General features: G+C 38.3%; 1 protein-coding gene across 1 annotated transcript in view; it reads right to left on the bottom strand.

The window, feature by feature from the left end:
- ASH1L (ash1 (absent, small, or homeotic)-like (Drosophila)) overlaps positions 1-14,330 on the bottom strand; it is a 313,081-nt gene that overhangs the window by 14,417 nt on the left and 284,334 nt on the right. Inside the window, 5 exon segments of the mRNA XM_006895786.1 lie at positions 2,110-2,262; positions 3,314-3,471; positions 7,145-7,239; positions 7,361-7,525; positions 8,267-8,375. Of these exon segments, the coding sequence (XP_006895848.1) occupies positions 2,110-2,262; positions 3,314-3,471; positions 7,145-7,239; positions 7,361-7,525; positions 8,267-8,375 (680 nt within the window).

Raw genomic sequence — 14,330 nt, 5'->3', positions numbered from 1 at the left:
AGGTGGATTGATTCAGTGACTGAGGTAATCAGGATGAGCGTGTCAGAGGCAGTGCGAATGGCACAGGACAGAGCTGAGTTTAGGGCTGTTGTACATAGGGTTGCTATGAGTTGCAAGCAACTCGACAGCACATAACAACAAACCAACAACAACAACAACAACAACAACAACAACTGCCAAAGCCAAAAGAACAAACAAGTCTGTCTTACAGGAAGTACAACCAGGTTGCTTCTTAGAGACAAGGATTATGAAATTTCCTTTGACAGACTTTGGGCATATTGTCAGGAGGGGTCAGTCCTTGGGAAAAAAAACATTACGCTGAGAAAAGTTAGAGAGTCAGAAAAAGAGAGAGGAAGAGATGGACTGAGACAATGATGACAACAAACAGGCATGAGCAAGATGGAGAACTGTGACAATGGTACTTGTTCTAGGGCAAGGCTGAGATCTCTAGTTTTCATGTTCTCTATGAGTTGTGGCTAACTTGATAGCTCCTAACAATGGTATCAGCCTCAAATAAATTCTATTATTCCCAGTATGAAATTATTTATTATCTGCTTTCCTTTCATTTTCTTAGGCAAAAAGGCACTATATACCCAAAAAAAGAAAAAAAATTCAATTCCTTAGAATTTAAGGAAAAGAACATGAAGGCACAAGGCTGTAAGTGTTCTTTAGGAAGGTCCAGAGGGAGTGGACTCTCACAACCTCACACGGCCCCACAGCAAAAAGCACACAAAGAGGAGCTTTTTGAATCACCAGAATAAAGAAGCATCGAACTGCAACAACAACAACAAAAAAGCACACAAAGAGCCAGTAGTCCAGACCCATGTTGCCTGTAGAAGCCAACCAACAGCAAGAGGTTCATTTATTCATTGTTGACTCACAGTTCTGGTACTAAGAATGGGGTTTATTTGGGAAGTAGGCTGGAGAGTGGAGGGGACAAATAACATCACCCAATACAAGTCTAGGTTTTAACCTAAGTTACAAGGCACAATTCCTCACTTAGTCCAGGCTCTGATTTCAGTTTAGCAGTCAAATCCAAATCACCTAGCAAGGTTTATCTCAGAGCAGTTATAAATCAGCTTCTTCTTCAAACATCCGTCAAAAAGAGCAAAAATACAAAAAGCCTCACATCACACCTTGCCACAGTCTTTCCCCACTGCCACCAGGGTCTCATTCTAATCTCCCTCAAATCTTGCTGTCACAAGTCTTGTTCACGTCAAGGCTAGCTGCCAAATGTGGGAAACACTCTTTCTATATCCTAGTCCCATAGCTGTTGATGATTTACTAGACCTTGTGTCTACAGTTAAGGCAGCTTGAGACCAGAAGGGGCTAACTGTAATTGTTGGAGCCAACTTTTAGGCTAACATCATAGGAAGAAAGTCAAAGCTGATGCCAGAAGTCGTTTTTTTGGTCAAGATCTACTCCTCCTCTCAAATTTCCTGGTTAAAAAAGTCTCACTTGGAAATAACCTATTTAAAATGGTAAAAATATCCTTCCTCTTTTCACTGACAACACACCCCTAAAAGATGTAAAGGGGTTCATTTAAAAATTTTCTTGGAAATTTATTTCCTTTTTCTTTACGTAGAGTTTCTTACGAACAGGGACACCTCAAAATACATGCAAAATTCTATATACTTTTTTCTTTAAGGAAAGATTCCTAGCTTTAAAGAAATTTTCAAAGATTCTCTCAATCCAAAAAGGCTGCAATGTATTGTATTTCTTAAATTGCTAATTCATGTCCTCATTTGGATAAATGAGCTTGAAGACAGAGACTTCATTTCTTTCTGTCTCAGCTGTATTAGCTGCTTTTCTTCTGCCCCACAGAACAAAAAAATGTACTATTTAAACAATAATAGGATCTAATACAACATAAATTACTACTTAAGTATAACATAATCTGATCTGTGGAATCTACGGATATAAAGCAATAATTTCTGAAGATTGTAATCAGAACCCATAATTTTGTAGTTTGATAAAAGGGAGAAGGAAAACCCCCCCAACTTCCTAATCCTAAACTGTCACTATTCTTGGTGTTGGGCATGTCAAGTGTGGGTCAGTAATGATTTTAAATAAAGGGAGGCAGAGAGAATTTGGAGTGGGTATGGTCACCTTTGTAGGCGATGATACCATCACAGATCTCTTTGAAGATCTGGGCTAGCCGGGCTGCCCGAGCTACTTCAATATTTTCCTCTGCAGCTGCCAATCTTCTGGTTCGAACAGATCGAGCTGTCTGGAGGGCTGAGAACTGGGTCATGAAGACATCTGGAAGGATAAAGTGAAAATTACTTTCAGGCAAAGAGTAGGTCTACATGGCTTTCTCTGCTGCTGTTTGATCCATATTTCCCTTGAAGGGGCTGACCAGATTATGGGACATGGGGCTCGTTCTCTTTGTAACAGAAAAGACAATACTGCTACTAAAGGGGGCTCTAAACTATTACCTTACTGTCCAAGGTTATATAGTGTAATAGTTTAAAGTTTGTGCTTCAAAAGTAAACAGTCTGCATTTGTGTGACATTACTTAAACTATGGCTTAGTTTCTTAATTATAAAATGGGAATAGTGGTAGCACTTATTTCAGAGGTAACTATATATATCATAATACTTTTGACTGGTTATCTCAGTGCCTGAAAAATATTCAGTAACTATAGTTTTAATTACCAGAATATATAAATTAGTTAAAATATAAATTAAAAGAATTTGTCAGTCAAATTAATGAAAAGATGTGACATTTTGAGGCAATATTCTGAAATTATCTTGTTATCACCTAGCAGATACACTCGTGAAGAATGCTTTTGATTTTTTTGAAAGGAAAAACAAAGAACAGAAGGAGAGCATGACTATTCGAACACATTATTTTCAGGTACAAAGGATTCTCAGAAATGTTAGTTCCTCTGCTTTCTTTCTACTCTTGGTAATAGATCTGAATTCAAGATTACTATTCTATTTACTCATGATGGTAAAAAGTAAAATAAAAAAGATACTGAAAGTTTTTTGTGGGTGGAGAAAGGACCTTCAAACAGGCACTAGGTCACATTTTTCTCTCTCAGTGCATCTGAAACAGAAACAAAGAGGGCTACTGTCTATCTTATTCTTAGTGACTATTTCAGGTTGAAGGTGATGTTTTGGAGGCAGGCTGAAGGAAATTTCTATTCTTTGGAAGAGATACAGGGACATTAACCAGAATTCAGTTTACTGCAGACTGAAGTCTGTAGCCTTATAAGGACTGGTTTTTTTTTTCTTCCTTGAAAGTCACTAAAATAAATCACTTTTGAAAAAATCTCGTAAAATTGACAGAACTGTTTTACAGGCCTTACCAGACTTGATGTTTCCGTCATCTCGGCAGATGCCATTCCAGCGGGAATATAATGATGCTGAGTGCATGTTGTCACTGGTGTGCTTAACTTCTTCCTGTTTCTGCCGAATCTTTTCCCAGTTTCGGACTAAGAATACATGATGCTTTAATACAAAGTTTCTTCAAGAAAGAAAGAAGGGCATTCCTTTATTCATTAGTTCAATAAGTATTTATTATATAACTACTGTAAGTAAACCACTATTAGATGATGATGAGTTTGCTGTACGGTTGAAACCAACCCACAATTGACCCTCCAGTGGGTTTTCAGAGGCAGTAAATAGCACAGGAGGAGATACTAGATGATATAAATGAAAATTTATCAGTGAATTGAGTGTTATACACATTATTTTTTACTTCCTCGTGACCACCTACGTGTATTAAGTTTAGAGGATGCAAATAATACAGATCCATAACAACAAAATCTCAAACAGCAAGGCAGATAACATGAGGCCTACAAAAAACTGAACACTTTTGTTCATGAAAAGACTTTATAAAAAAAGTAAACCGACAACCTGTAGATGGGAGAAAAATCTTTAATATATAAAATATATTTTAGGAAGTTTATAGCTTAACAGAAAGACAAACTACTCGATTAAAAAACTTGGCAAAGACTATGGGGGCAATGCTTTCTAAGCTTCTTACTCATAATCAAACATCCTGAGTGAATGAATTACTTGTTTTGAGGTCAAGGGATCATAGACTCTGGGGGATGAAGTCAACAGATACAGTATAGTTCACAAATACAATATTTTACATTCTACTTTGGTGACTACAAGGAGTTCTGAGGCAGGCAGATTTACATCTGCAAGCTGTTTCAAAGGAGAAAAGATGGGCAATCTTCTTCCATGTGACTTACAGGTTTGAAAACCTGCTGGATGGTCAGCTATGAGTTGGTTCTGACTTGATGGTAATGAGGATTTTTTTAAGTTGGTAAGCAGTAACTGGGGTCTTAAAAGCTCTGGTGTAGCTATCTAAGGTACAACTACTGGTTTTTCCCCTGTCTGGAACAAAGGAAATGGAAGAAAAACAAAGTATATTGGAACAATCTGTTCAAAGGACTAATGGAGCACTCAAACTTCCAGGACCCAGAGAAGAGAAGTAGAAGGTTCCTGACTATTGCTACAGACCGTGCTAAAAGGTTTATCAGTAGAAGACCCTGGATAAAGTTGGGGGAAATGTGGAACAAAACTATAAAACTATGACTCTTTGAACTTGGAACAAGACTCAGCCCCCACGGCTCAACTTTCAGGCAAACAATAGACAGGCCTCTAAGAAAGATCTGGTAGCTTAGTGGCAAGGAAATGTGCTGCCAATACAAATGTACATGGTTCAAATCTACCAGTTGCTATGTAGGAGAAAGATCGGCAATTGCCTCTCATGTGATTTTACTGCCTGTGAAAATCTACAGGGTCAGCATAAGGTCAGTTCTGACTTGATGGTACACAACAACCTAAGTTGACATGGGAGGCATTCACTCTTTAGAATAAAGAGTAGCCATTTGCCCAAGGATAAAGCTCTGAAGGCAGTTAAAATGTGGGGCAAAAGGGTTCACATTGTTGTTAAGTGCCGTCAAATGACTCATAAAGACCCTATGAATGAAAGACCTAAACACTTGTATAACTTTCACTGTTCCTCTAAGTTCATAGAGTTTCTGGAGGTAAGTTATTTCGGAAGTGGATGCCACTCCTGCTTCTAGGTTTGTTTTAATCAGGGAGTTCCAACAAACACTGTCCACCATGACCATTATCACATTTGATGCATCAGTGTCACAATGTTTAGCACCACAGCAACCAGGAGTTATCACTGTACAGCAAATGGACAGACCAGTGCTATACCACTTAGAAGAATGTTTGACCAAAAACAATTAAAACCAGGCCTGAGGCCGCAGATTAAAATCACCCACCTTTGTCTTGGTAGTCTTTCTATTCACTAGGATATGAGAATTACAGGGAAGAAGTGGGAAAAGTGTAGGCATTATAATTAACTTTATAAAACAAAATGTGTGTGGGAGGGGTGGGTAGGGAGGAAAATGTGCAACAATGTATGAATGGAAATCCAAGTCTCTGTAAACTTTCATTAAAATTGAAACCAAATAAAACCTCAAACAAAATCAACAAAATGTGTATGAATGACTGAATGAAAACAAATCAATGTGCTTTCTAAATGTTCAAGCAAAAATTAGGAAAACAAAAAAAAAAAAAGGAGCAATTGACTTGGGAGAGCAATTTCACCAAAGAGGATATTCAAAGGGTCAAAAGTACATTAAAAGATAATTATCACCAATATAAAAAGCTAAGGAAAAGTTATACACAGAATCAATCTTGGACAGAGACCAGGGATGAGAAGGGAGGAAGAAGGAAGTAAAAACCAGATAAATTAGGTGAAAAAAGGTGATATAAAACAAGGGTTTAATTATACATTGTGATAAATTATATTAGTCAATTATAATTAATACTATAAAACAAAATGTTTATAAATGACTGAATGAACATCTACATAATTTATAAACTCACTCAAAAAAATACCACTGGGCCACAAACGAAATTTAAAAAAGTAAAAAGAAAAAAAAATTGGTTAACATCATTAACCATTAAAGAGATGGAAATTAAATAATTTTAGTGAGATACCACTTCAATCCTGTTAGAATGGCAATGAAAAATCTAAACAAAACAAAAACTCTAAACTAACAGGTATTGGTGAGGGTGGAGAAACTAGTACTTCACTCATTGCTGATGGGAATTGAAAGTTACTTAACTACTGTCAAAAGAGTTTACCAAATGACTAGCAATTTCAACTCAAGGTATACATGCAGAAGTGGAAGCAGGAATGCAAACAGAAACTCATACACCAGTGTTCACTGCAGCACTTAATAGTGAAAAGGTTATAAAGACCACTGTTAAAAAAGCTAAGAAAAAGTTGACACACAGACTCATTCTTGGATGGTTTCCAGGTATGGAAGGAAAGTAAATGAGAAGAGAATAAAATTTGGCAAATAGATAACATGTACATATTAAAATGAGTGAAGGGGGTAGTATCGAAAAGGATGAACAGCATAATGACACAAAGAAAGGAAAAATAGAGAAATATGGAAGGATTAATGGAAATCACAATTAGTGATAAAGTGGGAAACATACAATTAATTACAGTGCTGTAAGCCCTGAAATGAACGTTATTGAATGTATCAATAGTTGAAGGAAAAAGTAATTTGCTTCACTTAAATCTCTAACACACACCCACATCCTGACAGGGGGAAGGAGGTGAAAAGAAACTTCCTGTTTTAAAAGAATTAGTTTAGGTATACAGATTACAACAACAACAACATACAGATGTATGGAGCTCTGGTGGCCCAGTGGTGAGGAGTTGAGCTGCCAATTCAAAGGCATGTGGTTTGAATCCATCAGCTGGTACACAGGAGAAAAATGGGCAATTTCCTCCTTTGTGATTTACTGTCTGTGAAAATCCACTGAAGCTATGAGTCAGTTCAGACTTGGTGGTACAAAACAATAACAACAACAGTAAAAATGCAGCTAGATGTACAGAGAGCACTCTGGTGGGCTAGTGGGTAAGGAACTGCAGTTTGGATCTACCAACTTCTCTGAGGCAGAAAGATGGGCAATTTCCAGACTTGTGATTTACAGTCTTGGAAAACTCACTAGAGAGTCAGCTGTGACCTCTATGTATTGGTTGCAGCTTAACAGCAGTGAGTTACACAGATGTACAATGATTTTCTAAATAACAAGACAAATCACATTATTTAAAAAAGGAAATCAATCAGGTAAGAACATCTTTTTACCTCTCTCGATTGGACATTGGCTTCATCTGTATTTGGGGAGTCAACCTTGTTGGGGTGTTGATGTTTTCACTGGGCTCCTCAGAAAGGTGACCTCTCTGAAAAAGAGATGGGTCAGATGGCAGAAAAACAAGACAAGTCAGGAATCATCCACCAAGAACACAAAAACTACTCTAAAGATGCCTTCATTCTAAGAATTGCTATTAAGTAGTTGTTTACCCTTTTCTTCAGTTTGTGCTTTGACTTCCTCTTCTCTTTCGATCGTCCAGGTTTTTTATGTGTGGTCATGGGCTGATTGCTTTTGCTGCTGCTGAGTCCATTCATGCGTTGACTCTTGCCGCCAATGATTCCTCGACATTTCTCAAAGCCACATTTACACAGTTGCTTTGAAGAGAAAGCAAAATAATCCTTTTAACCTGAAAAATTATTTCTAAGTTCAAAGAAGATGCCTTAGAGTCTGGGCATCCAACATTAAGTTTGAATCAATGAATCTTCATATAGAGAAAAAAACAACAACCACAACCCAACATACCAACCCAGACTGTAACAAATAAATTATAATATTGAGTTTCCACTGAATTAAAAAAGTAAAGACTATACTTTAGGAAGAATTCTTGACCAGAGACTTAAAAAACAAATTGGAAACCAAAAAAGGACTGAAAAATCTCTTTAATTAAGAGCTTTGAAGTAATAACTGAGATCTATTTATCCCAGAAAGGAACTCTAGTGGCATAATGATTAAGTGCTTGGCTGTTAAATAAAAAGTCAGTGGTTCGAATCCATCAGTGTCTCTGTGGAGAAAAAGACCTGGTGCTCTGTCCCTATAAACATTACAGCCAAGAAATCTCTTTGGTAGATAGTTCTACTCTATTAAGAATTGACTTGCAGGTGCCTAACACAGCATTTGTACTAGAAGCGTCAACAATGAACTCAAACTAAACACAATCATGAAGCTTGCACAATACTGGACAATGTTTTGTAATTTACAGGGCCACCAAGAGCTGGAGACTACTCGGCAAAAGCTAACAAATGTGCATTTTACATGAAGAAAGAAAAAACTACTTTCTCTGATATACTTCTTAATGGCTACGAGCACCACTGTGACAATTCCAATCACCTTCTTACCTGTTTTTCAACATTAAAGGAATGAAAGTTGTAATCATAAGTGAGTTCAGTTCCAGCTGGCATGTCTTTAAGAGCATAGAGTCCAATCCGATAAACTCCATTAACAGACCTATAAAGATAGAACAGAGAGGAGTTAAAAGCAGAAATCCTTAAAACCATGTCTGAAAAACAGAAAAGTGGGTGCAATCACTGACTTTAAACTTGTCTTTCTGCAATTTCTAAACGCTCATGATTTTTTCCTATGAAATATTTTTCTGCATATTATTTCTCCTTTACTAAGACTAGCAATTTTTTCTAGATTCTTTTTTTGTGTTTAAGAGAATTTTATTTTTCTCATCTTTTTTAATTGCTTTTCATACAATCATCCATATACACTGTATTTTGGTTTGTTTTCCCCCTTGGTTGTATCCTGTTGAGTTAGATCCGACTGGCACAGGACGAGACTGTACATCCTTCTCCAGTGGAGCATCTATCTGGTGGGTTAAACAGTGCGGCTTTGGGATTGCAGTGAAGCTTCTTGCCACTAGGCCACCAGAGCTCCCTGTACATTGTATTTTATACAATCTTTCATTTACATCATGTTTCTTTCATGTACAGGGTTTATTTCTAGATTCTTACGAAAGTTAGAATTATTGCATTAGTCTCCTGGCTAATCTCCTTATCTTTAATTTTTTCTTCATTTTATTCAGTCTATATATTATTGCCACATGAATAGCTCTAATTAGTTTTCTTAAAAATACACACAAATAAACAACAACAAATATCGTGTTGTCAATTCTCTTAAAAAGACCTCATTATTTCAAGTACGATAGGTCCTGCTCTCTAGTTAAAGTCTCCTCAAAATATGGCTTATTAATATACTTATTAGGAAGCTCTGGTGGCTAAGGAGTCAGAGTGCCAACCCAAAGGCACGAGGCTCGATTTTAGCAGCTGCTCTGCAGGGGAAACATGGGCAATCTCCTGTACAATTTAAATTTACAGCCTCTTACAATTTGATGGAGGGCCAGCTATGAGTCTGTTCTGATGGCAATGAGTGAGTGGGTATACACTAACATTTATTGAATGCTTATTAATTACAGCATTTTTTCAAACTAATTTATTTAATCCTCAGCTGTATGAAATAGATACTGTTATAAGGTACTTAAGCCTCTCACATTATTGGTGACTCAAAGATACACAGAGTGCAAGTAATTTGCCCAAATTCATGTAACCACAACTCAGAGAATTGAGTTTCAAATCAAGCAGAATAGCTCCACAACCATATAGTTAGTAGGAAAAACAGTCTTCATCAAAGATAACAGAAAACAAAGGCAAGAAGTACACATACATGATAATTTTGGAACCCTGAGTTTAAAAAGAGAAGAATTTCAAACACCAGCTGAAGAAACGGAAGGAAAACACTGAATAAGAAGACAGATGGAACTCTAAACAGAACTCTAAGCAGTATAGCATAGTCACCCTGAAGATTCAACCCCGAATCCTGGTGATCCTATGAACAATGTATCTGAACTTCGTCCTATCTTTGCCATCCTCATCATCTCCATATACGTAGGCCTACTCTTTGAGTCACTGTGCCAATCCAGTCTGTTGAGAGTATTCTTCTCTTTTGCTGATCTTCCATCTTTCCAAACACACTGTCTTTCTCCAAGGGCTGGCCCCTCCTAACAACGTGCCCTAAGTATGTAAGAAGAAGTTTCATCATCCTTGCCTCCAAAGCAACACCCTGGTCACACGTTGTCCAAGACAGACTTGTCTGTTCCAATGCCTTGTCCCCTCTGTGTCTTCCAACTGCCATCTGGTGCCTAGTAGTGTTCCATCCTGGCTGTTCCATCACTGTCTGAGGCTAGGCCTATGCCATTTTGTAACTGGAGCAAGGAATGTGCCTATATCCAGAGACTTCCAAGGGGAGCCAGTGAACTGAGTCATGCCCGGGCTGCCCTCATTTACTGAGGGACACTGCCTTAGACTGAGGCTTTTGTCTATCCCTGAGTACTCTTGGAGGGGACACACCAGGGCCACACTTGGAGCAGTGTACCTTTCTAGAAGTGTGCCATCCTTGGGGATTTCAGGTGGGCAATGACTATCTCTTTATGCTAGCTGTCTTGACTGAGTCGTCTGTCCACAGCCATCCCCTAGATTGGCAAATGTCCCAGGTCCAGCCAGGTGAACTAGCCTATGCTCCTCAGAGACTAGGAGAAACTGTTCAAGGCTGGGTGCCCCACCCTGTGATGTCCCCTAGACCAGAAGAGTGCTTATTTGTGACCCAGATCACATTTTGGGAACTCAGTCACCTTTCATATGAGCAGACACTAGACCTGACTGAATCCCACAACTCTAACCTTTTGTGGGACTAGCAGCCACACTGTCCTAGGTCAGAGAGCAGTGACAAGAGCAACAATGAGGCCTAGCGAACTCTCTGTGATGGCCCCTTCTTTTATGACCCATATACAGTTTTTTGAACTTGTTTATTTTATATATTAGCTCTTAGTTTTCATTCTGATCTGCTTTTCTCTTCTTTTTAGCCTAATTTCTTTTCCTTGCTGGTCGGTCTTTTAATACTTCTTTTTTGACTTTCAATTTTGATTCTCTTCTTTTTTTGTGGTCCTCAGCCTTGCTTTTTAAATTTTCTTTTTAGTCTCCAATCTTGTTTTTGTTTTATGGGTGTTTTCTGTTGTTTTGTTTTTGTTCTTTTTCTTTGTCTGATCTGACAAGAGACAGCAGCAATGTCCAATAACATATTCACCTTCTGTAGCTTTAGCGATTGGATAAGACTAAAGAAACATTCTTGTCCCACTTGACTGAGTGCGACCAACACTGGCTTAGTCTGCCCTCAAACTGCCCTACACAAACAGTGAATAGTGAACTGTACACACCACTGCCATCCTTTATCCACCCACCAAGAGATAGGAGACAAAATACTAAGAATTACCAAACTAGCAGCAAGATAATACTCTTCACATGGCTCTATGAGGTATATCAAAATAAAACAATAAAAAGGAAACAGCACAATGTTTTTGGGGCAACAGTTAACTTTATCTGGCATAAAACCTCCCCAAACTAGGACAACTGAAACAAAAAAGTGACCAAAATATATATCTAGAAAATCTTTCAGAGGAAGAAATGCTACTGGAACTTCTTGTTTATTTAATTTAAAAAATTTTATTTTATTATTTTTTTGTGTGTGTACCATCAAATCAGATCTGACTGGTACAGGAGGAGATTGCCCCTCCTTCCCTGGCAGAGCATCTGGTGGATTCGAACCATGTGCCTCTGGAATTGTAGTTGCAGCTCCTTGCCACTAGGCCACCAGAGCTCCCCTGGAACTTCTTAATAAGGAATTAAAAAAAATGATAGTCAACGCAGCACACGGAAGCAGTGATTTTGCAAATTATTACCTAATCTGGGAGGAACTGGAGAGCATTATGCTGAGTGAACTAACTTAGTCCCACAGGGATAAATATTGTATAAACCCATTATTGTAGAGTAAGTATGAGGATCTAAAGGGGGGGGAGGGTGGAAACAAAACTCAATAAAGATCTCTATCCTTCTCTCCAAGGAGCACTCTACATCTTCTCCAAGACATATCTGTTTGTTCTTTTGGCAGTCCAAGGGATATTCAGCATTCTTCTCCAGTGCATCTCAAAGGCGCTGAAAATTTTTACGACTGTCATTTTTATTCATTGTCCACCTCTCAGATGTACTGCAAGTGACTCAAAAGATCATGGCCCGAAACAGGTGCACTGCAGTGTTCAAACCAACATCATTGTTCCTCAGTAATTTGGAGAGGTCCCTGACAGTAGCTGACTCTCCCAACGCAGTATGTCTTGATTCCATTTTTTTTGTTTTCTTTTACTATTATTTTTAAATTTTATTTTAATAATTTTAATGAACATTTACAGAGATTCTGGATTTCCATTCATTCATTGCTGCATGTCTCTCCACCCCCTCCACCAGTTCACTCCTCTCTTTGAAAAGTAAGACTCCCTCCCTGGTACACAATCCCCCCACACCCCTCCCACTACCCCAAGTACATTACACTATGCAAACTTAATTGTGGACTCTTGTGCTAACCATAATACCCTATCATACATCGCTTTTAAATTATTCTCTCATGTTTCAGTGCAGTATACACAATTTATCGAGTTTTTCTGTCTTACCCTAACCCTGATATCAGTCCCATTTTACAGCAGTGACACCATGCAATATTTGTCCTTCTGTGACTGAGATATTTCACTCAGCATAATGTCCTCCACGCTCACCCATTTTGAATAATATTGCATGAGTTCCTTGTTTTTCAATGCAGCGTAGTATTCCACCGTGTGAATATCCAGCTTTTCTATCCATTCGTTTGTTGATGGGCACCTGGGTTGTTTCCAACTCCTTGCTATTGTGAAGAGAGCTGCGATTAACATGGGTGTGCATATATCTGCTTGGATGTCAGTTATGGTCTCTTTGCTGGGTCAAATGGTATCTCTATATGCAACTTTTTGAGAAAGTGCCATACAGCCTTCCACATTGGTTGCACCATTGTCTTGATTTCTTGACTGCTGGTGCTAAGGATGCTGACTGTGGATCCAAGCAAGATGAAGTCATTGACAATCTCAATCTTTTCTCTATCATGAGGAGCTTTCCTGGCCCAGTGGTAAAGATTTCTGTCTTTGTTATGTTGCAACGTAATCCATATTGAAGGCTATAGTCTTTGATCCTCTGCAGCAAGTGCTTCAAGTCCTCTTTTCAGTGACAAAGGTACAAAAGTACTAAATAACTAACCAACTTAATCTCAGACACATACAGAATGCTCCACTCACAGGACACACACACAGAGAGAGAGAGAGAGAGAGAGAGAGAGAGAGAAGGAAACTGAAACTCTGAAAAGGAAATAAGGAAAATAAGTTTACAAGAGATGAAATGTATAGGAGTAAATCTAACCAGAAGTATAAAAGATCTATACAAAGAACAGTACAAAACTCAAGACAAGAAACCCAGAGACCCATATAAATAAAAACATACCATGCTCAAGGATTAGAAGATTTAACATTGTGAAAATGAGAAGATTACAAAAAGCAATCTATAGATACAATGTAACCTCACGCCAGAATCTGTCAACAATTTTGCAAAGAGATGGAAAAAGTAATTAATCTCATTTCTTATGGGAAGTAAAGAAACCTCTAAGAAAAACAAAGCAGGAGGTCTTACAGCTCCTTGTCTCAAAACTCAGTACACAGTAATAGCAATCAAAACAGCTGGGCACGCGCAGAGTGACAGGTACACAGGCCTAGTGGAATACAACTGAGAACCTAAGGACAGTTGATCTTAAAGTTGAAATCCATTAAATGGGGAAAAATAAAGACTCTTTAACAAATGGTTCTGGCAAAAGTAGGTATCTATTTGCAGCAAGTTCGAACAAGACTCATATTTCACACCATTTACAAAACCTAACTCAAGAGGAATCAAAGACCGAGGCAAAAAAACCTAAAGCTGAAGATGATTAAAGGAAAAACAGGGACAGACTTATGAGCGTTAATGAAACAAAAACAGACTATTAAATAAAACTAAATAAACACAGTCAACAGAGGATGAATCTAGATGACAGAACCTCCTAAAAATGAAATCTGTAGGTGATCTAAATACTTCTCCAAATGAGTGAAAAGAGAAGAAATGGGGAAAAAAACTTGGCAATGACACATTAGACACAGCTTTAATCCCCAAAACATCCCTATAATTGTTGTTGTTGTTACATGACATTGAGTCCTTCATAGCGATCCTATGTATAAGAGCCCTAAACGCTGTTCTATCCTGTGCCAACCTCGCTGGCTCAAAGACACTCACTCACACCACTCCACTCACAGAATCGATCCATCGCATTGAAGGTCTTCCTCTCTTGTGCCATCCCTCCACTCTCCCAAACATGATGTCCCTCTCCAAGGACCAGTCCCTCCTTGCAACATGCCCAAAGTATGTCAGGTGAAGCATCAGAATCCTTGCCTCTAAGGAGCATTCCGGCTTCACCCTCTCCAGGACAAACCTGTTTGTTCTCCTAGCAGTCCATGGTATATTCAACATC

The sequence above is a fragment of the Elephantulus edwardii genome, unplaced genomic scaffold (assembly GCF_000299155.1).
Source record: "Elephantulus edwardii isolate Elephantulus edwardi_28Jun2011 unplaced genomic scaffold, EleEdw1.0 scaffold00176, whole genome shotgun sequence".
In the NCBI taxonomy this organism is placed as follows: domain Eukaryota; kingdom Metazoa; phylum Chordata; class Mammalia; order Macroscelidea; family Macroscelididae; genus Elephantulus; species Elephantulus edwardii.
The sequence above is the reverse complement of the archived record's forward strand: the minus strand, read 5'-3'. Positions and strand labels throughout refer to the sequence as shown.